At 58.4% G+C, this 27,160-nt stretch overlaps 2 protein-coding genes across 4 annotated transcripts in view; both read left to right on the top strand.

Moving 5' to 3' along the window:
• The first annotated feature begins 15,558 nt into the window (after positions 1 to 15,558).
• Positions 15,559 to 21,291, top strand: CIMAP1D (CIMAP1 family member D). Its single transcript, XM_026480781.2, has 4 exons — positions 15,559 to 15,685; positions 17,241 to 17,348; positions 19,018 to 19,131; positions 20,807 to 21,291. Exons 1-4 carry the CDS (start codon positions 15,559 to 15,561, stop codon positions 21,289 to 21,291), a joined length of 834 nt encoding a protein of 277 aa, XP_026336566.2.
• Positions 21,292 to 23,932: 2,641 nt separating this feature from the next.
• Positions 23,933 to 27,160, top strand: part of SHC2 (SHC adaptor protein 2) — a 29,650-nt gene continuing 26,422 nt past the window's right edge. For all 3 annotated transcript variants that reach the window (XR_006408002.3, XM_026480823.4, XM_026480822.4), the window contains exon 1: positions 23,933 to 24,446. Coding sequence is in view for 2 of the 3 variants with exons in the window: in XM_026480823.4 (XP_026336608.3) it covers positions 23,982 to 24,446 (465 nt within the window). In the remaining variant the exon portion in view is untranslated. The remainder of the gene's footprint in view (positions 24,447 to 27,160) is intronic.

The raw sequence follows: 27,160 nt of genomic DNA, 5'->3' as shown, positions 1-27,160 counted from the left end.
GACGTGCCTTAAATAGTGGTGCCCCCCCTCCTTCCCGCCGCCCGGTCCTCCAGCTGCTCCCCGGGGCTTTCCCGGGGGGGTTTCCCGCCCTGACCCCTGACCCCCGACCCTGGAGGCGACAGAGAGGTAGGGGCTGGGGCCGGGGTTGGCTGGGACCCCGCAGCCAAGGTCGGAACAGACGGGGCGGGAAGGTCTGAACGGACTCCACTCTGGGAGATGGGAAGATTGGAAGGTGGAGGCGGAGGGGGGCTGGCGGTCCCAGTCAACCGAAGGGAAATCGGAACCAGGCCCGGGTTGGCGCCACCTCTGGCTGCCCCGACGGCCGTACAACCTCAGCCTCCACCGCCTTGAGCGCGGCGACAGAGAGCAGCCTTCCTTCCGATCGGAAGTGCGGAGCTGGGGCGGGGCACGTTCTCCTGGGGTGGGGCAAGTTCTCCTGGGGTGGGGCCTCCTGCGGGTGAGGGTCCTCTGGGGTGGGGGTCACCTGGGGATGAGGGCTTCTGGGGGAGAGGGTCCTCTGGGGTGTGGGGAGGTCACCTGGGGTTGGGGGTTTCTGGGGGAGAGGGTCCTCTGGGGTGTGGGGGGGTCACCTGGGGATGGGGGGCTTCTGGGGGTGAGGGTCCTCTGGGGTGGGGGTCTCCTGGGGTGGGGCCTCCTGCGGGTGAGGGTCCTCTGGGGTGGAGGGCTCCTGGAAAAGAGGTCCTTCAGGGGTGAAGATCTTGTGGGGGTGGTGGGGGTCTTCTTAGACCTTCTCTAAGATGTGAGGGTCTCCTGGGGGTGATGGAGCTGAGACACTTCACCACCTACCCTCTGAGTTTGTCTCTCCTCAGTACTACAGCTAGGGCTGTTGGGGCCCTGGGAACCCAGGGTAGGGGGCTGCCTCCCTGCTCTGTTCCACACAGGGATTGAGGTCCACAGGGGAAGCCTGGGAAGGGGCTCTGGCTGGGCTGCCCACTCACGGCTGTCGTCAGTGAGTCCTGAGGAATCCATCCGCCTTTGTGTCCTTGCCCCTCAGCCTGGCCTCATTTCTGTGTCCTTTGTGGCCATGTTACCACCCAGCACCGAGAGTGGTTTTGTGAGCATGCTGATACCTCAAGGCTGCCTGTGGCACGAAAGAGAGAAGCCTCACCTTGGTTGGAGCCTTGCAGGGTCAGGAAGCCTCAGGGCCTCCGCACGGCTATTCCCTCAGGCGCTCAGACTCTGCCCCGAAGAGCTTCACTCCCCTCCCCTCCTCTCCCCTCCTCCAATTATACTTTCTCCCACTGCATTTCCCTTGTAGCCCTTAAAGAAGTCATGTAGCTAAAACCACATTTCCCATTTACTGGAGGTGGTCTGGAGGTGGTCTGCAGGTGGTCTGCGGTGCCCCCTACCCCATGACCCCAGACCCCAGGCACAGCAGGCATGCAGGAAGAAAAGAATGGAGGGGTCCTGGTTTGCTTCAGGTTGACCTCAGGGTGTGGCTTGTGCCTCAGTTTCCCTGGCTTGGGGAAAAAAAGAAAGGGCGGCCAGGCAATGAAGTATCGAACCCCTCTAGCTCTGCGCCTGGGTCTCCCCAGTGTCGTAATTGCCAGAGGCAGAAACCAAGGTGCAAGAGGAGGGACTGGGAGCAGGGGGGGAAACTGAGAACTTGGTGAGGCTAGGGTCCATATGCGTGAACTCAGAGTCCTGTTTTCCTTGGTCCCATCCCCCCTCTAGCCTTGTGCCGGGAAAGGCAGCACAGGAAGGTGGACTCTAAGGTGAGGCCCTCCCCAGGCCGGAGGTGTGGGCCTTTCTCGGGAAGCTGGGCTCTTAACCCGGGCAGGGGGCAGTGGGCCTGGTGAATGGGCCTCTTCCCAGCCCCTGACCCTGCTTCCTGCCTCCCTCCCAGCCAAGGCCCCTTGAAGGGCGGGACCAGCTCTCTGGGCCCTGCCTCCGGATCCATCACCCGTCCTCCATGGTGCTCATTCCAGGCTCCAAATGCGCTACCCGTGTGGATGACAGACCTTCACGCTCAAAGACACACAGGCTCTAAGAGAACACGGAGGAGGACCTGGGGATATGGGTACCCAGAGGAAAGGGCAAGTGGGCCGACCAGACCAAGAGGGTTCTTGGCAGAGGTAAGGAAGAGCCAGAACCTAGGGTGGGAGGGGGAACAGAGCAACAGAGGGAGGGAGGATGGCACAAGAGGAAGGGGGCAGGGGCCTGGAGAGAGGGTCTAGGTGGATGCTGGGGAGAGGGGCCCAAGACTAGCAGGGACTGAACCACATGTCCTGCCTGCATCTGGGACATCTGGTCTTGTCCTTGGGAGACTGAGCCCAGGGCGTCAGTGGCCTCTGGCCTCCATGGGGACGGAGGTCATCCCTCTACCTCCCCCTGACCCCGCAACCTGAGCTTCCTGCAGCACATGCCTGCAGATCCCCTCCCCTTCCTGGCATTGTCCCCACCCAGGAGGAAGTCCTCAGTGGCCTGAGGCAGAAAACTTCCTTCCCATGGAGGGTCCCAGCCCCCCAAGACCTGTCATCCTGGCCTCAACCTTCCCACGACAGCAGCAGTGCTCTGAAGAGGACCTGGCCTCCTCAGAGGGTATCCAGGAGGGGCCAGCTTGCCCCAGCCCCCCAGAGATGCCCATTCCCTCCAGGGACACCTTTCTCACCCGGGCTGGGCCAGCTCCACTCATTGGTACCACTGGTCAGTTGGGGGCTCACAGCTCTTTCTTTGGGGATGGGCTGGAGCCTTGAGAGCAGGGTCTTTCATGCTGGAGGACCCCCTACCTAGGTGGTCGCTCCCTGCTTCTGTGGGTCTCAGGGATGGGGGAGGGAGAAAGGAAACAGCGGCTGTGAACAATTATTTATTTTGTGAATGATCCTTTAATAAATACCCACAGAAGGTTCTAGAAGGCTGAAGAAATTGCCCTGAAGTTGCCTGGCTAAGCTAGACCAAGGGGGAATGGTGGGAGGGATGACACCCAGGGCACCAAGGTTGGGGGCCAGAGCCCTAACACTGAATGCCCATGAAGACAGCTTCTCTCTGGGTGGCTCAGTTGGTTAAGCATCTGCCTTCGGCTCAGGTCTTGATCCCAGGGTCCTGGGATCGAGCCCCAGGTTGGGCTCCTTGCTCAGTGTGGAGTCTCCTTCTTCCTCTGCGCCCCCCTCCCATCCCTTGCCCTGTGCTTGGATGCCCTGTTTCTCTCCCAAATAAATAAGTGACATCTTACCAAAAACAAAAAGAGAGAGAGAGAGAGACAACTTCTCTTTCTCTGGGAAGCTGAGCCCCACACTGGTGGTGGCCAGGGGGTCAGAGCCTGGGGTCAGCACACTGCCTGACTCCTGAGGCCTGTCTGAGGACCTGAGACTTAAGTTGTCATGAACATCACGGAGGCGGAGGCTTTGGGCTGTGGCGTCTGGGTTCAGACAGACTGGATGGAGGCCCTTGGGGGTGACGTGGGGTCAGGGCTGCCTTCAAAGGCCCCATAGCTGAACCCAGCATCCCTGGAGACCATGGCTCATCCCCTACCAGGGGTGGAGGGCTCAGGCTGGGGTAGCCCTGAGCGAGCTGAGCAGGCAAGGGTGGGGGCCTCGAGGACCCTTAGGCCCCTCACATGCCCCAAGGAGCAGGAAGGCACATCTTGGTGAGAGCTGATTTTGGGGTGCTGGCTGTACCATCCTGAGGCTGGGGCACCCAGAAGTGTAACCCCTGACCTCAGGTCCTGTTGCTAACTTAGGCTATGCTGTCCTCCAGCAGCGGCTCCTTGCTGAGGGGGCCCCAACCCGAAGGGCTGTGGGACAGTTTGGGGACCCTCACCAAGCTTCTTGAGGGGCCCCGGGCTGCAGGGCCAGGTGATTGTGCTAGGGGGTGAAAAGTGTGACCAGGAACTGGAGGAGAATGGCGCAGGTGCCAAAGAGGAAGCGTGGCCCAGGATGATGGTCCAGTGAGGAGAGAGTGAGCATGGGAGGCCACTGTTGGTGTCCCTGTCCCTGGGGGCAGGCAGGGGGACAGCTGGGTGGGGATGGGACCTTATCTGAAGGGTTTGCATGCTGGTCCTGACAGGATGTCCAGGGCCCCAGGCCACCGTTTTGCTCAGTTCCACGTGGAACAGGTAGAAGATGAAGCTGTAGAGGGCCCTTGTACAGGCAGAGAAGGCTGGTGATCGTGTTCCGCCCTGCACCTGGGGATGGGGCTGCAGGCAGTCACCACCCCCGACACACCTGGAGATGGGGCTGCAGGCGGTCACCCCCCCCCGGACACACCCGGGGATGGGGCTGCAGGCGGTCACCCCCCCCGACACACCCGGGGATGGGGCTGCAGGTGGTCACCACCCCCCTACACACCTGGGGATGGGGCTGCAGGGGGTCACCAGCCCAGACACATCTGGGGATGGGGCTGCAGGTGGTCACCCCCCTCAAGACACCTCTAGGGCAGAGGGCAGAACATGCCCAAGCTGATCCTAGGAGGTGTGGGCAGACCACGGTGGAGCTCGGGAGTCAGGTCATCATCTCCCAGTCTAACCAGAGACTGATATTATCATGCATCATCCACCCTGTCTGTCCGTCCATCCATCATTGACCCACCTGTCTGTCTGTCCATCTTTCCACTTATTGACCATCCGTCCACCTACCTCTCCATTCATTCATTGTCCATGGTCTGGGCATCTACCTGTCCACATGTCCATGCATCGCCCATCCTCCCACCCAGCCACTCCTCTGTCCTTCCCCGACGGAGCACCCTCACCATTCCGCCACCCCATGCTGACCAGGCCCTGCAGCCGTCATGGAGTGTGGGCCAGCGGTATCTGAGGTGGTAGTCCCTGCTATGCCCCCACAAAAATGCAGAATCTTTGGTGTTTCTATGAGGAGGTAGGCCATCTTCCAATGCAGATGTGTGGGGATACATTCAAATAGTTAGGGTTAGGGTTTGCCGACGGGTCACCAGGTCCAGGCTGAGTCTGCTATGCAGTGTCCAACCATGCGCCAGGACAGCTGGGCTGGAGAAGTGACAGCACTGGGTCACACGACAAACTGAGGCCAGGGCAGAGCAGCCAGCCATGTGCGCCTGTTGACCACCTGAAATGTCAATTTTTTTTTTTAAGATTTTATTTATTTATGTGACAGAGAGACAGCCAGCGAGATCTGGAACACAGCGGGGGAGTGGGAGAGGAAGAAGTAGGCTCCCAGCGAAGGACTCGATCCCATAACACCAGGATCACACCCTGAGCCAAAGGCAGACGCTTAACGACTGTGCTACCCGGGCACCCCCCCTTTTTTGTTTTTAAAGATTTTATTGAAATGTCATTTTAAATTAACATTTCAACTGAAAAGCAGATATTTGACTCATTTACTAGAAAACTTTCAAGTGTGTTTGTAACAACTTGGGTTTGTGAATCTACTTTTATTTTATTTTTTATTTATTTTTAAAGATTTTGTTTATTTATCTGAGAGAGAGAGTGTGAGCACGAGAGCTTGGGGTGCGGTGGGGGGGGGGCGGGAGTGAGGGAGGGGGAAAGAATCTCAAGCAAACTCCTTGCCAAGTTCCAAGCCCGATGTGGGGCCTGATCCCAGGATCCCAAGATCATGACCTGAGCTGAAGACAAGAGTCGGACGCTTAATTGACTGAGCCACACAGGTGTGTCTTGAATCTACTTTTTCAATTGCAATTTTATTAAATCTTAAATACAGATGAAATATTTCCAGTAGAAATTAAGTGTAAAATACAGACTAGATTTTGAGGATTTAGTATGAAGAATGTCACACATCCCAATAGTTACTAAATATTGGTTACATATTGAAACAACTGCATTTTGGATACACTAAAATATGTTTTATTTTAAGTTTTACAAAATTCATTTTATTTATGCCACTTTTTAAAGATTTAAATTTTTTTTTATTTTAAAAAGATTTTATTTACATATTTGATAGAGAGAGAGACCACAAGCAGGGGGAGCAGCAGAGGGAGAGGGAGAAGCAGGCTCCCCACCAAGTAGGGAGCCCGATGTGGGACTCAATCCCAGGACCCTGGGATCATGACCTGAGCCGAAGGCAGACGCTTCACCCACTGAGCCACCCAGGCATCCGGATTTCATTTATTTTTAAGTAATCTCTCCACCAGCATGGGGCTCGAACTCACAACCCCAAGAACCACAGTCACACTCTCCACCCTCTGAGCCTGCCCGGAGCCCCTATTTATGCCACTCCCCCCCCCCCCCCCCGTTTTTCAACGTGGTTTCTGGGGAATTTTAGCGAGGCTTTAATTTAGGGAAGCTTTGACTTCGGGCTGGGTTTGCTGCCTGTCCTGAGCACAGGATGAAAATGTACTTTCCTGAGGTGGGGAGCTCCCCTCTCCTCCACCTAGTCCCAGGCTGAGATATGGGAACCCCTGGTGTTTTAATGGTTAGGACAGTGGTTCTCACCCGGGCCATCCTGGCCTTAGGAGACACTGGGTGATGTCTGGGGGACACACGTGGTTGTCAGAGCTGGGGTGCTCCTGGCCGGGACTGGATGGGTGCCGCTGCTTCGCAACCCCCCCCCCCCTCAATGCCCAGGGAACAATCAAGCCCCAATGCCAGCGGCGCTGGAAACTTCAGAGTTGGGAAACGCTCGTGGGTAAGGCTGCCGGAAGAATGGGGGCTAGGCTGGAGGTCCAGTAGGCCTGACAGCGGAGGGAGGAGGCGCCGAGGCTGGGGGCACGGACCCCCTCAGGGAAGCTCTCTGTCCAAGGAGCTTCTTCCCGGAGCAGGGTCTGCAGCGGCTCTGAACGAGGTCCCCGGGGCAGCTCTGAAGCGTGTGTGTGTGGGGGGGGGGGGGGCGCTGAGGTTGCAGGGCTGATCCTGGGTGTCTGGGGCAGGGGCCTGGGTGGACCACGCTGCGTTTGGGGTTCTGGGGAGGGAATGGCGTCAGGGTTCAGCGTCCAAGGCTGAGGCTGGGAGTCCCAGCAGGTCCAGATGGGCTGTGGGTGCTCAGTATGGTTAGAGTTGGAGGTGGGGTCCCGAATCGGGCTGGTGCCGGGGGTCAGGGGCGGGCAGGGGCTCGGGCGCTCTCGGCGCCGCCGTCCTTGGTGACCATCTTCCTAGCTGCGATTCAGCCGCGTCTTCTCGCCGCTAGTGGGGCCCTGGCCCTGCAGCGCGCTCGCTATCCTGCAGCCCCGCGCCGGCTGGGGCCCCGGCCCAGGTCTGCTCCTCCCGCCGGGCTCTGCAGATCCTCGCGCGGCGGCCCACAAGTCCCGGCGGCCCCCGCGCTCGCCCCGCGCCGCTGGACTACAACTCCCGGCATGCCGCGGACCCGGGGCGGTGTTTCCCACAAGGCCGCGCGCGGCTCAGCACCTCCCGGGCCCGGAGCTGCGGACCCGCGGAGCCGCAGACCCGCAGGCGGAGGCCCACATCCTTGCGGATCCTGGCCCGGCAGCTCGCGAGGGGCCGGGAGCAGCTACGCGCCCCGGGCGCCTGCCGTCCGTGCGACTCTTACAGCCAATGACTAGGACGCCGTGCTGGCCCCCGACCCCCGGGGTGGGCACGGTCCGGAGAAGGGAGGCCCTGCGGTCGGATGTGTGGGTCGTGCGGCCCTGGGACCGGCCTCGGGGAGGCGGCGAGGTGGGCCGTGCGTGCCGGAGCCCAGAGAGCAGCCGGCGGGCAGGGAATCCGTGCGGAATGACTGGAGGCAGAGCCAGGTCTGCCCGTTACCCGCGACGGCGGGAGTTGCGAGGGGCCGGGGGCCTATTGCCCGGCGTCGGATCCGGCTGCGAGGCAGCTGGAGGGATGTATCTGAAGGCTGGAGGGTGTTTCTGGGGGTCTGGCGAAGTGGTGCTAGGGGCCAGGGTCACGCCGAGGGATGGTGCGTCACGGGGGCCCCATGTCAAAGTCCGAGAGCGGTTGCCAGGGATGAGGATCACTCGATTAACAAGTATTTATTGAGTGCCTACTGGATGCCAGGGTGACAGCAGAGAGCAAGATGGGCAGACCCCTGCCCCAATGAGCTTACAGTCTAACGGAGGCAGGAGGAACCAGAGGCCGTAAGCACTGTGTGTGATAAATGTTGAATCCTGGCTTCCGCAGGGTAAAAAGCCTACCTGCGGTGCGCGCTGCTCCCGGTGGTGTAGACCCACCATGGCCGATTTCAAGCCACCAACACGACATCAGTCAGCTCGCAAAACCGTAGCAAGATGAACACTCAGCTCTCACAGACTCCAGCCCACCACCGTGCACTGGGTAAACGGTATACTCCGCTTGCTGGTGATACATGCTGGGAGAGAAAGAAAAAGTAAGATGGAAGAGGGTCTGGTAGCATGGAGATGCCACGTTGTAGAGGAAGTGTGCCGAGGAAGATTTGTTTAGATGGAGAGGCCTGAGCAAAGCCTTGGAGGAACGGAAGAGAATTAGCAAGCATCTATGTGGGAAAGGGCGTACCAGGGAGGAGAAGGTACAGTGACTGCAAAGGCCCTGAGCCTAGAGCTGTCTGGTGTGCTCCAGGAAAGCAAAGAGGCCAGAAGGGCTGCTCCAGAGGGATGGATGAAGCCGGAGAGGACAGAAAGGACCTGGTTGGGTAGGACTCTGTAGGCTCCAGGAAAGCCCGCCCAGATGTCTACCCAGCCCTCCAGTCCTCTGAATACAAGCGTGCCTTCCTCTGAACCTCAGTGTTTGCATCTGCAAAACGGGGACTCGGCAGGCATGTAGTCGGGTCCCCAGCAGAACACGAGAGCTGATCCCACCCCTGCTCTGTCCCGTGTGGAAAGCTGCCACTTTCCCGGATGGAGACAGGAGGGGAGCCTGGCAGGTTCACTGTGTTCTTGTCTTGTGGAGAACAAGTCTTCTTTGTTAGAGTCCCCTTGGAACGAAGGGGCAGGCGGCCACAGAGGCGCGTGAGTCTGAGTCAGGGGGCTGGTCCCTGGCAGAGGGACAAAGGATGATTGCAGATACCCCAGGAGTAAATGGGAAGTGACAGACTGTGGCAGATGGGAGGTCAGAGCTGCAGCTGACACTGGATGGGGGCAGCCTATGAACACTGCTCTGCTGTGACCGTGTGCCAGGGACAGAAAACAGCAGGTCCCTCAATACATCCAGCCTTCAGGGGCACCTGGTGGCTCAGTCGGTGAAGCTTCTGCCTTCCGCTCGGGTCATGGTCTCGGGGTCCTGGGATCGGGCCCCACGTCCATCTGCGTCTGCCTCCTGCTTGTGCTCTCTCTCTCTCAAATAAATAAAGTCTAAAAAAAAAAAAAAAACCACCAACAAACAAACCCCAGCCCCCCAGCCTTCTGGGGGCACATCCTCCCTTTCAGCCCCCAGATGATTTTAGAAAGGAATGGTGGGAACTTGGACCGACAGCAGTAATGCCAGTGAGGGTCCCCTTCACCCACAAGTCAGTAGGCGTTCGTTGTGCCCTTAACTCTGGACTTCCAGGACACAACAGGCTCAGCTGCTTCTGTGTACCTCCCTGTGCATGGGTCTGCATGTGCGTGTGCTGGCATGTTGCGTGCAGGGGGGTGGCAGGGATGGGCGATAATCTAAAGGAACCAACAGGCCCCTCTCTGGGTTCAGCCTCAGACCTATTCTTCAGGAGATTCAGGTCAAAGCCTTGTAGCCACTCTTGACTCCTTTTCTCTTACAGCTGACCTCACTCCTCCTCTGTCCAGAGCCCTTCAGGGCGCCCACCCCCTCAGGGTAAAAGCCCAAGTCCACCACCTGCCTCTTCACCCTGCCCTCATCCCCTCCCTACCCTTTCCTCCTCTTTCGCTCCCCCTCACACTGCTTCAACCACAAGGGCCTCCTCACTGTTCAGCACACAAGCCCAGTGCTTCCCCAGGACCTTTGCACAGGCTGTGCCATTATTTGCAGTAGCCTCGAAGGGAAACTCCCTAGAAGCTCATCCATAGTGTGCTCTCTTCATGCGATGGAATATTACACTCAGCAACGAAAACGAGTGGTCTGCAGCCATACCCAGCAAGTGGGCGGATCGTGGACACTAGGTCCAGGGAAAGAGGCCTCGTAAGAATGCAGTGGACGGTTCCGTTTATGTAAAGCAGAAAAGAAGGGGGGGAACAGCCTCACTTGTGAAGTCAGGACAGTGGTTACAAGGTAGCAGGGAGATGACGGGGGCATGATGGGGCTTCTGGGGGCTGGAAGCATCCTGTCCCGGGATCTCAGTGCTGGCTACATGGCGTGCTTGATCTGTGAGGAGGAATGCTGGTCGCAGCCCTCTGCATCGACTACCCTCCGCATCCCTGCCCCCCCCCCCCCGTACGGTGTCAGGAGCACCCTTCCCACGCAGTCTTGGCAACTGAAAGTATCCCCAGATATTGTCCAGGGTCCCCGGGGAGGCCAAATTGCCTTAGGCTGAGAACCAGCAGACGAAGGGAACTCTTCTGTCTAAAGCAGTCGAGTCCTCTGCTCAGTACTTGAACGGTGGCTGCTCTGAACAGAGGTGTGCCACGAGTGCGAGATGCACCTTCGATTTTGAAGGCTTAGCGTGAAGAAAAGAATGTAAAATGTCTCAACCACAGTTTTCGTATACTGAAATGATACTATTTTGGTTCTGTTGAGTTAAATAAAATATATCGTTAAAATTAATTTGTCTGTTTTTTGACATGTCTGCTAGAAAATTCAAGATTGCACACGCCTTTTGCCTTCTGTTTCTTGTGGGCTGTGTGAGTTTCCCTACACAGAGGCTGGTACATGGTAGGTGCCTAATACGTGCAGTTCCTGCCCTCATAGGCAGACATAGACGAGGTTAGAAGTTTGGATTTGTTCATGGCGCAGGGAGAGCCAGGGGAATGTTGTGTAAGCAGAACATGGATATAGGGGTGACTTTTTTTTTAAGATCTTATTTATTTATTTGACAGAGACAGCCAGCAAGAGAGGGAACACAGCAGGGGGTGGGTGGGAGAGGAAGAAGCAGGCTCCCAGTGGAGGAGCCTCATGTGGGGCTCGATCCCAGAACGCTGGGATCACGCCCTGAGCCGAAGGCAGACGCTTAACGACTGAGCCACCCAGGCGCCCCTAGGAGTGACTTTTGATATCAAAAGATCATTTGGTCCTTGTGCAGAAAATGGGTTGCAGGGGAAGAAGGGAGATGAGTGACTCTGGGGGCAGTGACTGAAGAAGGAACTAATGGATTCAGGAGGAAACGGAGGGAGTGGAACAGGGAAGAGCCAGGGCCCTTGGTAGGGACCCCTGCTCACTCTTACTGTTATGAATAATACCAGCTCCATCCGTGTATCGCTGAGACTTTTCCCTTTGCCAGCTTGGACAAACTAAGCAGCCGCGTGAGGAGGCCACCTGGCCAGAAGCCAGTTGGAAGGGGTTCCCAGTCCTACAACCACGAGGGAATAAATCCCGCAGCAGCCCGAGGGGGCTGGGAAGCGGACTGCTCCCCACTGGAGCCTCCCGAGTCAGCCTGGAGCCCGGCCCGGCACCAGCGATGCAGCCTGGGCAGAGGACCTAACTGCTGGCCTCAGAATCTGGGACACGTACATGGGTGTTTGTTAAGCCACCGTGTGTGGGGGATTTGTGATGTGGCACAGACAGCCGACAACCCGGACCGCACGGCTAGCCATCCGCTGGAGAGGCCACATCCCACCGCTCCCAAACTGAACTCGATCTCCTCCCCACACCTGCGTTTCCCTTCCTGTTCTCTGGAGGCACCACATCAGATGTGCCCACAAAACCTGCTGGTTTTAGTTTTAAAATAGATCCAGGACCCACCTGCTTGTTACCTCCTCCTCCAACACCAACTGGTGGAGCCCACCAATCTCCCCCTTCTCCCCCACCATTTCCCATCCCCGCCTCCCTCCCTGTCCCCCTAACTCCCCCATCTCCTCCCATCTCTTGCCCCACCTCCTCCCCCACCTCCATCCCCCATCTACCCCCACCTCCCCTCACCTCCCCTCACTTCCTCCCCATCTCCCCCAATCTCCCCCACCTCCTTCCCCCCTCCACCCCCCTCCACCCCCTCCACCCCCACCTCCATCCCCCATCTCCCCCCACCTCCCCTCCCCTCCCCTCACTTCCTCCCCATCTCCCCCCACTCCCCTCACCTCCTCCCCATCTCCCCCCAATCTCCCCCATCACCTCCCCCCACCTCCTCCATCTCCTCACCGCCCTCCACCCCTCCAGGACCAGTGCAGTCCCCTACCTCCTCATCTCCCGCCTCTACCCACCGTCTGTTCCCACCCACCGTCTGTTCCCCCCCCCGCTGCCGCCAGAGGGCGCCGGTGAGCACCGATTCGGGCAGGTCCGTGCTCTGCCTGCAGCCCTTCAGGGCTTCCCAGTCCCTCCGGGTAAAGGCCCCAATCCTCTCCCGGGACCCTGTGGGACTTGCTCCCTCTGTCTCCCCAACACTCATTCCGCTCCAGCCAATACGGGCGTCCTCGCTGTTCCTCTGGAATGCTAAGCGTGCTTGAGGCTCAGGACCTTTGCACCTGCTGTGCCTTCTCTCCAGACCATCCCCTGGCTCCCTCCTCACCTCCTTCAGGTCTCTCTTGAATGTCACCTCTCAGTGAGGCTTCCCCTGACCACTCCATTTCACACTGCAAACTCCCCACATGTCCAAGCCCTCCTTGCCCTCGGTTTTTCTCCATGACACTACTTTGCCTTCTAAAGTAATGTAAAACACACTCGCTCATTTGCCTCTCTCAACAAAAGGGTGAGAAGGGAGTCAATGTGCTTTGTTCACACCTGTGTTCCCAGTGCCTGAACAGTGCCGGGCACACAGTGGGCACACAAATGAGTGATGGTCAGATTGATAATTCTGAGCATTGGATGCTATCAGCTCAGTCCCCGCAGCCTCTTTCAGGGGTACTGAGGCCCAGAGCCTGCCGTCCTTCACAAGCCCCCCCCCCCCCCCGCCCCAGGCTGTGTCATACTGCCGAGGCAGGAGCCTTGTGCCCTATCCCAGTCCAGGCTTCCTTGTTCTATTTTGCTGATTTGCTCTCTTCTGTCAATGAATCAGATTGGATTAAAAACATGGCTCATTTGCTCATTGCTTCTCATTTACATGCTGTTAGTTGGCAGTGGTGAGGAGCTCTGAGCCAAAAGGGAGTTGACAGAGAGAAGCTGGTGTGATCTGTTGGAGGACCGGCTGGGGGGTGGTCTCTGCGGCTAAGCTCGGTCCGGCGATATTGCTGGATCTTGAGGTCCCCAAGACCTCCCCTTCAGGCTCAGGGAGTCATTCCAGTCTGTTCCCCACCCTGCATTAGCCCTTGGCTCCTTCTCATGTCACAGTGGGGAAACTGAGGCAGTCAGGGCTGAGTCCCGGCCAGAACCTGGATGAAGGATCACCCCCCAGCCAGGACCCTGGTCCTTTCTCTGCTTGGTCCTGGGTCCTGGAGTCTGATCTCAGTGGTGGTATCCATGGACTCCTGCACTTCCAGCCAGTTTTGGTCAGTGGGACAGACTGATTGGCAGGAGGAGAAGGACGTGGGGGGATTTATCTCCTGTCTCCCTTGTCAATGCCCAGTTCTGTTCACAGTGCTGGAGTTTGTGCTGCTTTTGGAGAGAATTTGGGGGGCCCACAGGTGGCTGGCAATGGAGCTGACTGTGGGCTGGTTTGTTGGCCAAGGCACCCCAGGTGGAGGGAGCTGAGGTAGGCACCCTGAGGAGGGAACCGGCCGGAGTGGCTTCAAGGAGTAGGAGTGCTACTGTGACTAGAGTAGAGTGACGAGGATTGAAGGGCTGGAGCCGAGGGCAGAGGGAAAAAGGGACAAGACTGTGCCTGGCAGGACCTTGTGTGCCAGCGAGGGCTTGGATGTTATCCTTGGGGCTGCAGGAGTCCACAGTGGGTTTTCAGCACTCCCAGACTGCGAGCTGGGATTAGAGTCTGGGAGAAGCCTTGACCCTAAGCTTTGAACTAAGATCTGAGTCGGAATGTCCTGGATTCAACTTGTAGCTCTGCCGCTAAGTTACTCAGGGACCTGCCCATGTCACCTCCCCTCTCTGAGCCTCAGTTTCCCCATCTGTGACCACAGATGAGGTTTAGCAACAGCATTTCCCTCAATGGGATGCTGAGATAATCAACTGATGTGAGGCGCACAAAGTGCCTGAGCTCAAAAAGGATGGTTTTTCTGTTGGTAGCTTCACATAGACTGTACTGTCCCTTTAAGGTGTGCGGGTTTGTAGTGATGTCTCTTTTCCATTCTTGATATTGGTCATTTATGTTCTTTCTCATTGTTTTTTGGTCATTCTAGCTTGAGTGTTATCAAATTTGTTGATCGTTTTAAAGAACCAGCTTTTGAGGGGTGAAGCTTTGTTGATTCTTTATACAGTTTCCCATTTCATGCAATTCTGTTAAGTCTTTGATTTCCTTCCTTCCACTTACTCCTCTTTTTCTAGTTTCTTAAGGTGGAAACTGAGGTCACTGGTTTTACGATCTTTCTTCTCCCCCCCTTCTTTTTAAATATAAACATTTCAGACTCATTTTATGAATATTTTGATTAAAAAGTTAAAAAATTATAGAATGTATTAAAATTACATTGAGGAGTGAATTGCATCGTATGTAAATTTTAACTCAATAAAGCTGTTAAAAATAGCAGTGCAAAACGGCCTGAAAACAGAGCACCACACGTGGAAGACACAGGGGTTTGAATTCTGCTCTGCCAGGTTTCCCTGAGCCCCTTGACACAGCAGTTGCCTTTAGTGCAGGCAGAGAAATAAACTCTATTTGGGGAGTAAATCTCTGTTGGCTTCTGGGAGGCAGTGGGTTATCCTGGAGGACTACTATTGCCTCCTTGCCATCCTTGCTTCTGCCCCAGGGCATTTGCACAGCCATTCCCTAAGACATGCTCTTCTTTCACCTTCTCAATTCAATGACCTGTGCTCCTGCCCCAACACTTGGCCTGCACCTGCACTGCCACTGTGGGCTTCCGGCCTGGCTCTGTGTTTTCTAGCACATTAAACACCTTATGTGCTCATTTATTAATTCACTATTTACCTCCTTTGTCCCCTCCTGAGAATATCAGATCTTTATCTGTCTATTCCTTTGTGTCCCCGCCAACCCAAACAGAACCTAGTATGCAGTAGGTGTTCAATACGTGCTTATTGGATGAAGGAAAGAAGGAGGGAAGGAACGCAAGCAGGCAGATAGGCAAGTTTCTTGGCCTGAACTTGCAATTCCCGTATAGTGGCAAACTCACTGTATGACCTGGGGCTGCACCTCAGTTTCCCCAGCTGTAGAAATGGGGCCACACTGCCCAAGACTTCACCAGTCCCTTCTGCTACAAGGCTGCAGATATCGTGTTTATGGCTTTGGCTCCCTGGAGCCTTCTCTCGCCCCGGCTGCCCAGGTTGGCTGCTCCCTGGGGACCCACTCTGCTGACACCGGATTCTTTCCTGGACCATCCAGCCACCAGGCCGACACTTGATCCTGGCCCCACTTCCAGGCCAGCGTCCGCTGATCAGCCCGCTAGGGCCAGGGCCCCAAGACTCTCTGCCGAGGGACAAGGGATTGTCTGTGCGGTCCCTGGGTGGGTGTGGTGAGGCCAGGCCTCTGCCAACACCAGCACAAGCCGCAAGGACTGAGGACAGTGCCAGGACCTGTGGCCCAGAGCAGCTGCCGCGGGTGCTGCCTGGCCCCTGTGCTCCTTGCAGCTCCTCACCTGCTCACCATGGGGACCCTCAGCTGCAACCCTGACCCACGGCTGACCACAGCACCACAGGGCTGGCGGGCCCCTGAGTGCCACGTTCTGGAGACCAGCTTGAGGAAGTCCTGCGGGATGGCCACCCTGGAGAATGGTAGGCTTCCCTGTGGAGGAGGGAGGCTGTGGCGGTGGGAGCTTGTCCTGCTCTATTCTCCCTTGCTCCGCTGTGGCTTCTGGAATGTTCTGGGAGCCCAGCTGGAGGTAGGAGGCTCTGACAAGTCCCTGCCCTTCCCCAAACCTCAGTTTTCCTCCCAGTAGGATGGGTGTGAATGTTGCATTTCCATCGGCCCTTGTGTGTGCTTCCTCCCAACAGAACGGAGCATTTTATGGGCAGGTGCCTTGGCAGGGGCTGCTGCTACAGCGGTGACAGTGGCAGAGGCTCGCGGGGGGCAGATGCGAGGCAAAACAAATAAGTCCGTAGTGTCTCTGTCAGTGATGAGTGCCTTGAACAACATAAAGCAGCAAGGAGAGAAGGGATGGGTGTGCAGCTTGAAAGTCTGGACGTTCTTCAGGGGCCTGACCGTTCCCACCACCCCTGACGCTGACTGTGCATTCTCGGTGAGGGCCCCCGGGCCCCGGCCTCATCCCTCTGTGTGCAACAAAACAGCAGGAGTTGGGCTCCGGGGCCCCAGCTTTCCTGCTGAGGCCACCAAACACTGCAATAGTGACAGCACATCTCTGTGTCTGGGCCTCGGTTTCCCCACCTGTGACAGCACATCTCTGTGTCTGAGCCTCGGTTTCCCCACCTGTGACAGCACATCTCTGTGTCTGAGCCTCGGTTTCCCCACCTGTGACAGCTAATCTCTGTGTCTGGGCCTCAGTTTCCCCACCTGTGACAGCGCGTCTCTGTGTCTGGGCCTTGGTTTCCCCACCTGTGACAGCACATCTCTGTGTCTGGGCCTCGGTTTCCCCACCTGTGACAGCGCATCTCTGTGTCTGGGCCTCGGTTTCCCCACCTGTGACAGCACATCTCTGTGTCTGGGCCTCGGTTTCCCCACCTGTGACAGCACATCTCTGTGTCTGAGTCTCGGTTTCCCCACCTGTGACAGCGCATCTCTGTGTCTGGGCCTCGGTTTCCCCTGTGACATCACATCTCTGTGTCTGGGCCTCAGTTTCCCCACCTGTGACAGCACATCTCTGTGTCTGGGCCTCGGTTTCCCAACCTCTGACAACACATCTCTGTGTCTGGGCCTCGGTTTCCCCTGCGACAGCACATCTCTGTGTCTGGGCCTCGATTTCCCCACCTGTGACAGCGCATCTCTGTGTCTGGGCCTCGGTTTCCCCACCTGTGACAGCACATCTCTGTGTCTGGGCCTCGGTTTCCCCACCTGTGACAGCACATCTCTGTGTCTGGGCCTCGGTTTCTCCACCTGTGACAGCACATCTCTGTGTCTGGGCCTCGGTTCTCCCAGTGTGCCCTAAAGCAGGGAGAGACTGCTGGCCCTGTGGCCCCTCCTACGTTTGACTCAGGTTTGACTCACAATGCCCCTCACTCACTTGCCTCCTGTGGGCGGGCGGCTCCCACCCCCAGCTCCTGCCATGGAGGGTGGCCGGCAGCCCAGGCGGGGGCTCAGGGGCTGGGCCCTGGGTTTCCCCCAGTGTGTCAGCATCCGGAGCCTCAGGCCGTGACCTGAGGGCTTTGGTCGCAGGCTCGGGGCCAGGCTTGTACGTCCTGCCGTCCACTGTGGGTTACCTCAACCACGACTGCACCAGGGCCGTCAGCCCGGCCTACTCCCTCTTCTGGAGGCCCAGCCCTGGTAAGATCTGGCGCGGGTGGGGGCTGGGCGGGTGGTGGAGGGGTCCTCGGAGCCTCCTGTGTCCCCGTGGCCCCGCCCCTGGCTTGCGGAGTGACCCTGGGGAGGCGGCGGTCTCCTCTGTGTCCTTGGAGGAGAAGGGAGGGCAGAACGCAGCGTGCTGCTGAGCCTGTCTTCTGTGTCTTCTGGGCCTCACGGCTTCCTTGCTGCCTCACTGGACGGGCAGTTCCGCGGCTCCGTGCCGTGTCCTCCTCTGCAAACAGTGATGGCTACTCCTTACAGAGCTGTCCTCAGCGGGAAGCCGGCAGGTGCCCGCAGACGTCAGCCAGCCAGGATTAGCGCCTGGTGTCTAGACAGCTCAGCGGAAGTGGGCTTCTCGGGGGTCCTAGCTTCAGTTTCTCTGTCAGCAGGACGGGGCTCCTCACAGACAGCTGTGGAGAGGGCAGGGTGATGATCTCTGCCATGCGGAGGACAGGCAGCGGGTGGTGGGGCTGGCCCGGTCAGCGGGGTCCTCGCTTCAGTGTCACTCACCGTTCCCCTGGCCTGAACGGCTGTGTCAAGATGTGAGCGAGGGTCCGTGCCGTCAGTGTGGCTAACGTGGGTGGCCATGGCCCCAGCTCGCGGCCCATCCCTGTTAGTGCTGTTGTTCTGGCAACACCGTGCCATTCATAGGGTCGCCCACAGACTCCATTGCCCCATTTTCTACAGTGGAGGTCCCCACTGCGCCAGGGTTGGGGCGGTCCCGCACCAGGACTTTGATTTACAGGGATGATACCCTGGGGTGGGGGGTGGCTGACGGACACACAAGGCCCCAGCTTCTCCTCAGCCTTCAGAATCAGCAAAAATCCCAGCCCAGGCTGAAACAGAACTCCAGAATCCCCAAGGGGTCCCAGAAGGCAAAGGAGGGAATTAGCATGTCTGTCCCCAGCAGGGTTAAGAGCTTCGCCTCTGGCCTCTGGCCCAGGCGACCTGGGTTCTCACAGGACACGCCCTGGGGTGGAGGGACTGACAGGCTGGGGAGCCAGGGATGGGGGGGCCAGTGGGGAAGACTTGTTGGAGGTGGACACCCCTTGAGCTGGGACGTGCTTGTGCGTCAGCTTGGCTGCCGGCGGAACGCACAGCACACCACCCCGTGAACACGTGTCCCACCCGCAACACACAGAGGCCTGTGCGTTTATGGCTCAGCCCTGGCGATGACGTCAGTCACAGCGACTGGTCCCAGCCGTGAGGTGCCCGCACCGGGCCTCCCTCCACGGACCTCCGCGCCATTCCATCCTCTCGCCCCGCCGCTGAGGACAGGTCACGGAGGCCGTGCCGGGACCCCCGAGGTCCCACCCAGGGACGAGCGCAGCACGCAGAGGGCCCTCCTCAGGGTCTAGCTAGTCTTGCCGTACTGCCGTGCCAACCAGCCCACGAGCTGGTTCCCTGGTCTGCAGCAGAGGAGAGGTTGAGGGGTGGGACAGCTGTGACCACAAAGACACAGAAATGCTCGTCAGGACCAAGTCGAGGCAGAGACCCAGGGCTCCCCGGTCAGGGCAGCCATACCTCAGTGCTCCCAGGTGGGGCTGGGGCTGTCTGGAGGGTGGGAGTGCCTTGGGATTGACCAGGGGCACTGAGCAGGGTCGAGGGGGCCGTTGGAGGGGCCCTTAGGACCCTGGGCTGCTCCCCCCAGCATCTCCACAGGACACCAGCCCTGGGCCTGTCTACTTCCTGGACCCAAAAGTCACCCGGTTTGGCCGAAGCTGCACCCCTGCCTACTCCATGCAGGGTCGGGGCAAGTCTCGGGGTGAGTATCTGATCAGTGCTGCCCCACAAGGACCCTACCCTTTCATTTATTTTATTTTTTTAAATAATAATATTTTATTATGTTAGTCACCATACAGTATATCCTTAGTTTTTGATGTTATGTTCCATGATTCACGGACCCTACCCTTTCAGAGTCCTGCCTCTGTCCTCTCTCTCCTTCCCCTTCCATCACCCAGTTCCTGGAACTTCAGTGACTTTGGATGACAAAATCAAGGGGCTCCAAGGAAGGGCTGAGGGCCCGAGAGAACCCGTGTGAAGTGGGCCATGGCGACAGTGACCCTGTGCATATGTGGTGCTGTGAAGGCAGCTGGGGCTCATCTTTGGCATCAGGGACAACAGGGCACGGTGGGGACTGTGGCAAATGCAGCAATCCCTTTCACAGGCTCCAAACAACTCACTTCCACCTGACGTGCCTGATTTAATGACCTGATTCCATCTCCTATCCACCCACCTTTTCATCTTTGACCTATATCACCCATTTGCTTATCCCCTCACTGATCCATCAGTTCATCTATCCACCCATTCACCCACCTATCTACTCACCAACCTACTCAACCATCCACCTGTTCATCATCCAATCCATTTATCAATCCACTGATTCATCCATCAATCCATTTATCCATCCATCTATCCCTCCACCCACCCATGATCCATCCATCCACATTCATCCATCCACATCCATCCATTCATCCATCCACAATCCACCAACCCATTTTATCCAGCCACCCATCATCTATCCAGCCACCCATCCATCCATCCATCCTTCCATGATCCATCTATCCATCCTTCAATGATCCATCTATCCATCCTTCCATGATCCATCCTTCCATCCATCCATCCATCCATCCATCCATCCATCTATCCATCCATCCACAATTCAGCTATTGATCCAACTATCTACATAACCATGGATCCATTCATCTACTCATTCACTCCTTACCCAACCACTCACCACCCATCCTTCCACTCACTCACTCATTCAAACACGTATTAAGCTGAGGAGATGAAGTAGATTTGACATGCCCTTGCTTCTTATAAGACCTCAGTCTGGTGGTGGAGTTAGGTCCAGATGGAGACCATCCCACCTCACTGTGCCCATGTCTGGAGGGGAAGACCCAAGCCTGGGGGGAGGTCCTTGGAAGGGCTGCGAGGGCTCTGCCTAGGAGGAGGGGGTGGGAAAGGCAGCAGGAATGAGAGGGCTTTGGGACTGTCTGGAAGGATGAGAAGCAGCTCCTGGGAGGTGGGGTTGGGAAAATGGGAGGTATACGTGGCAGAGGGTCGAGTGTGGGCAAAGACCCGGAGGCTTAAAAGAGAACAGAGTGGGGGTGCCTGGGTGGCGCAGTCAGTTAGGGTCCGACGCTTGATTTTGGCGCGGGCCATGATCTCAGGGTCCTGAGATCGAGCCCTACGTCGGGCTCACAAACTGGGTGTGGAGACTCCTTAAGATTCTCTCTCTCCCTCTGCCCCACTCTCTCTAAAACCACAAAGAGAAAGGGAAGAGACTACTGTATAGGGAGGTCTGGGAAACAGGAGAGATAACTCAGGGCTGCTTGAGAAGTGCTGTGAGCTCCAGGACACATAGGGGCAATGGGGAGCCATGCAAGGTCCTTGAGCTGGTGAGGACTCCTGCCAACACTCCTGTCCCATTCTCACAGGTCTGGAGGTGACACCAGGCCCCGGGGCCTACAGCCCAGAGAAGGTGGCCCCTGTGCGTCAGCGGACGCCCCCGGCTTTCACGCTGGGCTCCCGCCTGCGCCCACAGCTCCAGGACACCTCAGCCCCTGCCCCTAACACCTATACCCTGCCCTCCCTCTGGGGCTCCCAGATATTCACTAAGCCGAGGAGCCCCAGCTACACGGTGGCAGGCCGCACACCCCCCGCCCGCCCTCCTCAGGACCCTGCTGAGATACCAGGCCCTGGCCAGTATGATAGCCCAGACCCCAACACCTACCGTCAGCGCCGGCCTGCCTTCACTATGCTGGGCCGGCCCCGTGCCCCCCGCCCCCCGGAAGAGACTCCTGGGCCTGGCACCCACAGACCTGAGCAGGTCACCATGACCAAAGCCAGGGCCCCGGCATTCACCATGGGCATCCGCCACTCCAAACGGGTTACCACCATGGCTGTGGACACCGCGCCCTGACACCTTTGGGGTCAGCACCCCCAGCTGCCCCTGGACCAAGCTTCAGTTTACCTATGTTGTCAAGTGGGGTGTGAGCAGGCCCCTCCTGGGCCTGGCTTTGGCTGGGGGGGGGGGCTTGGAGAAGGGGCAGGTGCCTCTTTCATTCCTTTTTTCTGAACTCTGAGGTCCTTCCAGGCCACCTGCTTCCTTTGGTCCCTGGAGGCTGTGACCCCGTGGCCCTGTGCAGGGTGAGCTTCCTTCCAGTGCCCCAGTTTCTTCCTCCTGGTCACACCAGGCCAAGTCAGGCCAAGCAGAGAAAGGGACAACCCCACCCCTCCCCAGCGGCTGGCTGGAGATGAGCTTCCTGTGTCCTAGAACTCAGCGTCCACTGTGCTAGGGCCTGGGTCCCCAACACAGCTTGGGTTTCTGCTAAACTTGGGCTCTTCCCTGCTTCTCATGGAAGCACAGCTACCTGCCCTGGTCCCAGCCACAAATCAGGCTGGAAGGAACCTGACTGCCCTCCCCCTAGCTGCCTGCCAATAAATCTCCCTGTGGCACAAGAGCGGTCAGCGTCACACACGTGAGCTCATTTAATCCACTGTCCACATCAAAGGAAGGAGACTTACATGCTGCTCTTAGGATCCAGACCCCCCAACTCTGCAGCCCCTGGGGGACTGGCTGGGACCAGAGGAGGGATCCAGGGCTGGGTAAGGCCAGAGGTAGAGCCAGGGCTTTGAATGGGAGAAGCCTGGTAAGCTTCTTGGAAGAGGGAATGTTGAAACTGTTTTGAGGGATGCATTATGTATTCCTTGTTTAATGTGTCCTACTTTCCGTCATTAGTAGGTGCCCACCATGTTTCAGGTATTGGTAAAGACCATCCAAGCATCACAGCAACTCAGGGGGCAGTTGATGTGTACTGAGAGGAAATGGGGCTTTGGAGAGATTGGACCCTTGCCTGAAGGCACACTATGCGCCCCTGTGTCCCTCTGATGCCAGGATTTGAATTTTGGCCATTGGGCTCTGGCTCTGTTCCTGCCGTTCTTTCCTAGGGACAGGAGGGAAATGCATGGATGATGTCATGTGACCGAGCCTCCCGTGTGATGAACCCAGGCCTCATAAATCCCTGACCCAGAAGGACACTAACCCAGGAGCTTGGGAGGGACCGACTGCCACCAAGAGATGGCCCAGGGCTGGTGCCTCAGGCATGACCCAGAGGGGTCCTGAGGTGTAGGACCCTTACTCTATCCCTTTCCCCCAGCCTGGAAATGCCAAACTCGAACACGCACCCCTTTACCCAACTAGGTGGACAGACACCAGAGCCCCTACACATACACACACCCACCCCTCAGGGGAACCCAGATGCCCCCCTCACATGCATACCCATGTTCGAATCTGCACACAATATGCAAACAGGCCAACTCTCATACGGTCCACATGTATGTAGAGACACCCAACACACACAAATCCAGATGGGGCTCTAGACCCCGACAACGTCACCGCCCCCCGCCCCGCAGACCCAAAGGACAACGCCCGCTGTATACCCTCTCATCCCGACCCTGCGGTTGCGCCAGAGCCGTCCCAGCGCGACAGGCTTGCGGCAGCATCACAGACCCCCGCCCCACCCCAACGCCGGCCAATCCGCCGCGAGTCCCTCCCCCGCTTCGCCGCCTCCTCCACAGGCTTCGCGGGCGACCGCCAGGCTGTGATCTCATTTCTCTGATTTATCGATCCGGCTCCAGGCAGCCTCACCCCTCCTTCCCCACCTGCTCGCGCGCCCCGGCCCCCTCCTTTTGTTTCCCGGCAGTCAGCCCCACCCCAGGTGGGGGAGGGGAAGGAGGCTCGGTCAAGACTGAGGCCAGGAGCCTGGGTCCTGGGGTGACCGTGGCCTCTCGACCCCCGGTGCCGAACGAATCAACCTGTGAGGTCTGGGTGGGGGACAAAGAGGCTGGGGGAGGGCGAGGCTCAAGAGTTCAGTTGGGTTGATGCCGGACAGAGCTCCCCAGAAATGGAAGAGGAGCCCGAGACCCTCCAGCTCGCGCCCCTGGCTTACAGCCTGGGAAACTGAAGCCCAGGGGAAAAAAAATACAGCAGAACGGGGACTGGGCTTCGCTCCTCCCTCCCAGACCCAGCCAGCCCAACCCACACCCCTGGGCACGAGTCTCCGCAGAGAGCCTCTCTCTGGGTCTCTTTCCTCCTTAGGAAACCGAGCGGGACATAATTTTCAAGTACCTTGCAGCTGTTAACAGTGGGAAGGGAGGGGCCTGACCTTAGTGTTTGGGGCTCTCTCCTTCCCTGACCATGTCCCCACCCCTTTCCAGGCGTCAGTTTTCCCATCAGTCAAAAACGGGAGAAGGCAGGTGATTTCTGTCTCTCCCACCTCTGTCCTTCTAGGAATTTGGGCAACTGTTGGGGGGCGATGCTGGGGTAGCTGCCCGATCTTGGGTTGGAAACGTCGCTCCCTCCCTGGCTGCTGGATCCGAGGCAGCGTGCATGCCCTCGGTGGGCCTCAGTTTCCCCAATCTCCCCGCAGGCGCCGGTACGCCCAGGGCCCGGGTCCCAGGGGCGCAGCCCCCCGCGGCTGCGCGCTGGGCCGGGCGGATGACATCACCGGGCCGGGGGCGGGGAGGGAGCGGGAGGGAGAGGGACCGAGGGGAGGGCCTCCTCCGCGCCAGGCGCAGCGCCCTGTCGGGCTCGGTCGGGCGACCGCGGCCATGACGCAGGGTCCGGGCGGGCGCACGCCCCCCGCACCCCCTGCGCCCCCGGAGCCCGAGGCGCCCACCACCTTCTGCGCGCTGCTGCCGCGCATGCCGCAGTGGAAGTTCGCTGCCCCCGCGGGCTTCCTGGGCCGGGGCCCGGCGGCAGCGCGCACAGCCGGGGGCGCGGGGGCCGCGGACTCCCAGCCCGAGCCGGCCGGCCCGGCTGGCGTCCCAGCGCTGGCGGCGGCGGTGCTGGGCGCCTGCGAGCCGCGCTGCGCCGTGCCTTGCCCGCTGCCCGCGCTCAGCCGCTGCCGGGCTGCCGGGGCCCGGGGACCGCGGGGCGCGCGGGGGGTGGCCGGGCCCCCGGACGCCGCCGCCGACGAGTGGATCCGCAAAGGCAGCTTCATCCACAAGCCGGCGCACGGCTGGCTACACCCAGATGCCAGGGTCCTGGGGCCCGGGGTCTCCTACATCGTGCGGGTGAGTGCGCCGGCCGGGATCCCTGGGATCACGTCTTCCCCGGACTCCCAGCTTGGGGCTCCCCTCCCCCCTTCTCTTAGCCGCCTGGACTCTGAGAGCCGGGTCTCTTCTCCATCCTTACTTCTCTCCCCACCACCCCGGACCCCCATCTTCAGCCTGCGCTGCGCTGGCGGCCCCCAACCGGGAGGCGCTGGGGTCAGGGTTCTCACGGCGTCACGTGGGGAGGGGCGGGGAGAGGGCGGCAGGTGGGTGGGAGACACGCATGCGCAGGTGAAACAGTCTCTGGCTCCTTTGGAGTTGGGAGAGCCGTCGGTGGGGGGAGGACGTGGGTGGGCCTATCCTACTTCCCAGACCCGCATTAAAGCTTCTTCGCGCACCGCCGAGTCGGAACCTGCAGAGGCCTTGGCCAAGGTGGGGGGCACGGGGAAGGGGTATCTGGAAACGGGCCCAGCCAGACCGCAGGATTGGACGGGAGACTGCGGGACTGGGGATGTGGTGTAAAGCGAGGGGCCTTCTTTTATCCTGGTGCTTTATTGTGAACCTTTCAAACAGACGCAAGAGTCGGACGAATAGAGCACCCGGGTACTTGTACCTACGACTGTAAACATTTTACCTTCTCTGCTCGAATGTCCGTCCCTGTGTGGGGTTCTCTGTAAAGCAGTGGAGTAAGGTGTTTCTCCGGACTGACGCTCTCGCTGCTAAGTGCTTCCGCCCCGGCTCCGGGATAGCCGTGCTCTTACCCGCAACTCATTGTTCCCTGGGAGAAATTACCAGAGATTCCAAAATGTCATCGAACTCTGGCAGGATTCACGCCCCTCAACTGGTTTTTTGGGACCGGGACCCTGCAAGTTAATGTGTTTGCATTTGGTTCCATGTCTGTTCCCTTTACACTGTCCCCCACACCTCCTGTCCCCCCTGTCCCAGGCTGGGTTGAGTCGTGTCACCTGCTAAATTCATGTCCATGGGCACCTACAAATGCAGTCGTCTTTAGAAATAGGATCTTTGTAGACGTAATCAAGTTAAAATGAGGTGGTCCTGGAGTAGGCTGGTGTGGCTGTCAGAAGAGGGAAATGACACAGACACACAGGGAGAAGCCATGTGAGGACAGAGGCAGAGGGTGCAGGGATGCTGGCCCAGGCTTGGGGGCCCAAGGGTTGCTGCTCTGCAGCCCCGGGAGCTGGAGGAGGCAGGAAGGACCCTCCCCCACAGCCTCCAGAGGGCACGTGGCCCTGCCTCCAGCTGGATTTCCTACACCTGGGTCTCCAGAGCTGGGAGAGCATACGTTTCAGTGTTTGTAAGCTGTCTGGCTGGTGGTATTTTCTTACGGTGACCCCAGGAAAGTACTGTGTCCCTAATAGTGTCCACACCTTGAGTGTCCCTGTTCCTCAGACCTGTCTGAGCATCAGATCACAGGGGAGCCTGTGAGATGTTTAGAGCCTCAGGCCCCACCATGGACTTGCCGGGGCCATACGCTGCCCCACATCCTGGATCTGTCCCTTTTCTTGTGGGGTCTTTGAACTTAGATCTTTGCCCTTTCTTTTCCTGAATCCTGGCAGTGGGTCTGCAGGGTTGACTGGGTTCAGGATTGGCCTTGTAGCAAGGGTGTTTCATGGATGGTGCCACGGACTTCATAGCACAGGGGAAGCCGTGTCTGCCCCTTGGCTGTGGGTGCGGGGTGGGGGTTAGACTGTTCAGAATTCAGATGCTTGCGCCGTGGGGTGCAGGCTGTTGGGTTATTCCCGTGATCATGACGTTTTTGTCAATGCGGCAATACTGAATGCACGTCCATCCTGCCAGGCGCTGACGACCTGGTGGGAAATGAGAAAGATCTGGTCCCTGCTTCTCCAGGGCTTAGATTCTAGAGGGAGACACTGCCAGTAAATAAGAGAACAACTAAATGGCAGATCTTGGCAGGTCACAACAAAGTGTTGGCAGAGTAAGACTGGGTGGTACTTCAGCAGGGGTCGTAGGGGAAGGCATCTCTCCGGAGGTGACATTTAGACCGAGACCTGAAGCCTTGAGGCCCCAGACACGAAACAACTGGGGAAAGAGAGTTCCAGGCAGGGGTGCAGCAGGTGCAAAGGCCCAGTGGCAGGGAACGAGCTTGGCATGTTTGGGTAACAGCAGGGGAGCCATGTGCCTGGAGCTTATGGAGAGAAGAAGGAGAGAAATAAGAGACTTGTGGGCAAGTTTGGGTGTAGAGGGTTTTAAGCAGGGGTCAAAGGGGGGAGTTTGGGTTTTTGAAAGGGTCTTTCTGGGGTGGGGGTGGGGCCAGAAAGGCAACACAGAGACCCAGGAGGGGGCAAGGAGAGATGACCTGGACCAGGGCAACATGGGGGTGGAGAGAAGTAGGGACACTTCCGTGGGGATGGAGCCCATGGGCGTCTCTGACAGATGAAGGGCCCTGACCTGAGCCCTGCGGGTCTGAACCAGTCTCAGTCCTCTGCGGTGTCTGCCTGGAAGCCTCTCTCTCATCTACGTCGCGGCAGGTATAGGGAGAGCCAGGTAGCTCCCTCTGGTTTGCAGGGCAGCATGAAGTTGGGCAGGGGGCAGATACACCCCAGTCACACCGGGATTAGCTGGTCGGAGCAGGACTCTTTTCACACTAGGACCCTGGGACTACAAAAGGGGCTGTACTGTCCCCATTTCTGTAAGCTAGGGAAACCGTGGCACAGAGAGGCAGAGTGTGTCCACAGATGCGGAGTCGAAATCCA

This window comes from Ursus arctos, unplaced genomic scaffold, assembly GCF_023065955.2.
Source record: "Ursus arctos isolate Adak ecotype North America unplaced genomic scaffold, UrsArc2.0 scaffold_14, whole genome shotgun sequence".
NCBI classification, from domain to species: domain Eukaryota; kingdom Metazoa; phylum Chordata; class Mammalia; order Carnivora; family Ursidae; genus Ursus; species Ursus arctos.
This window is presented reverse-complemented; position numbering and strand designations above follow the sequence as displayed.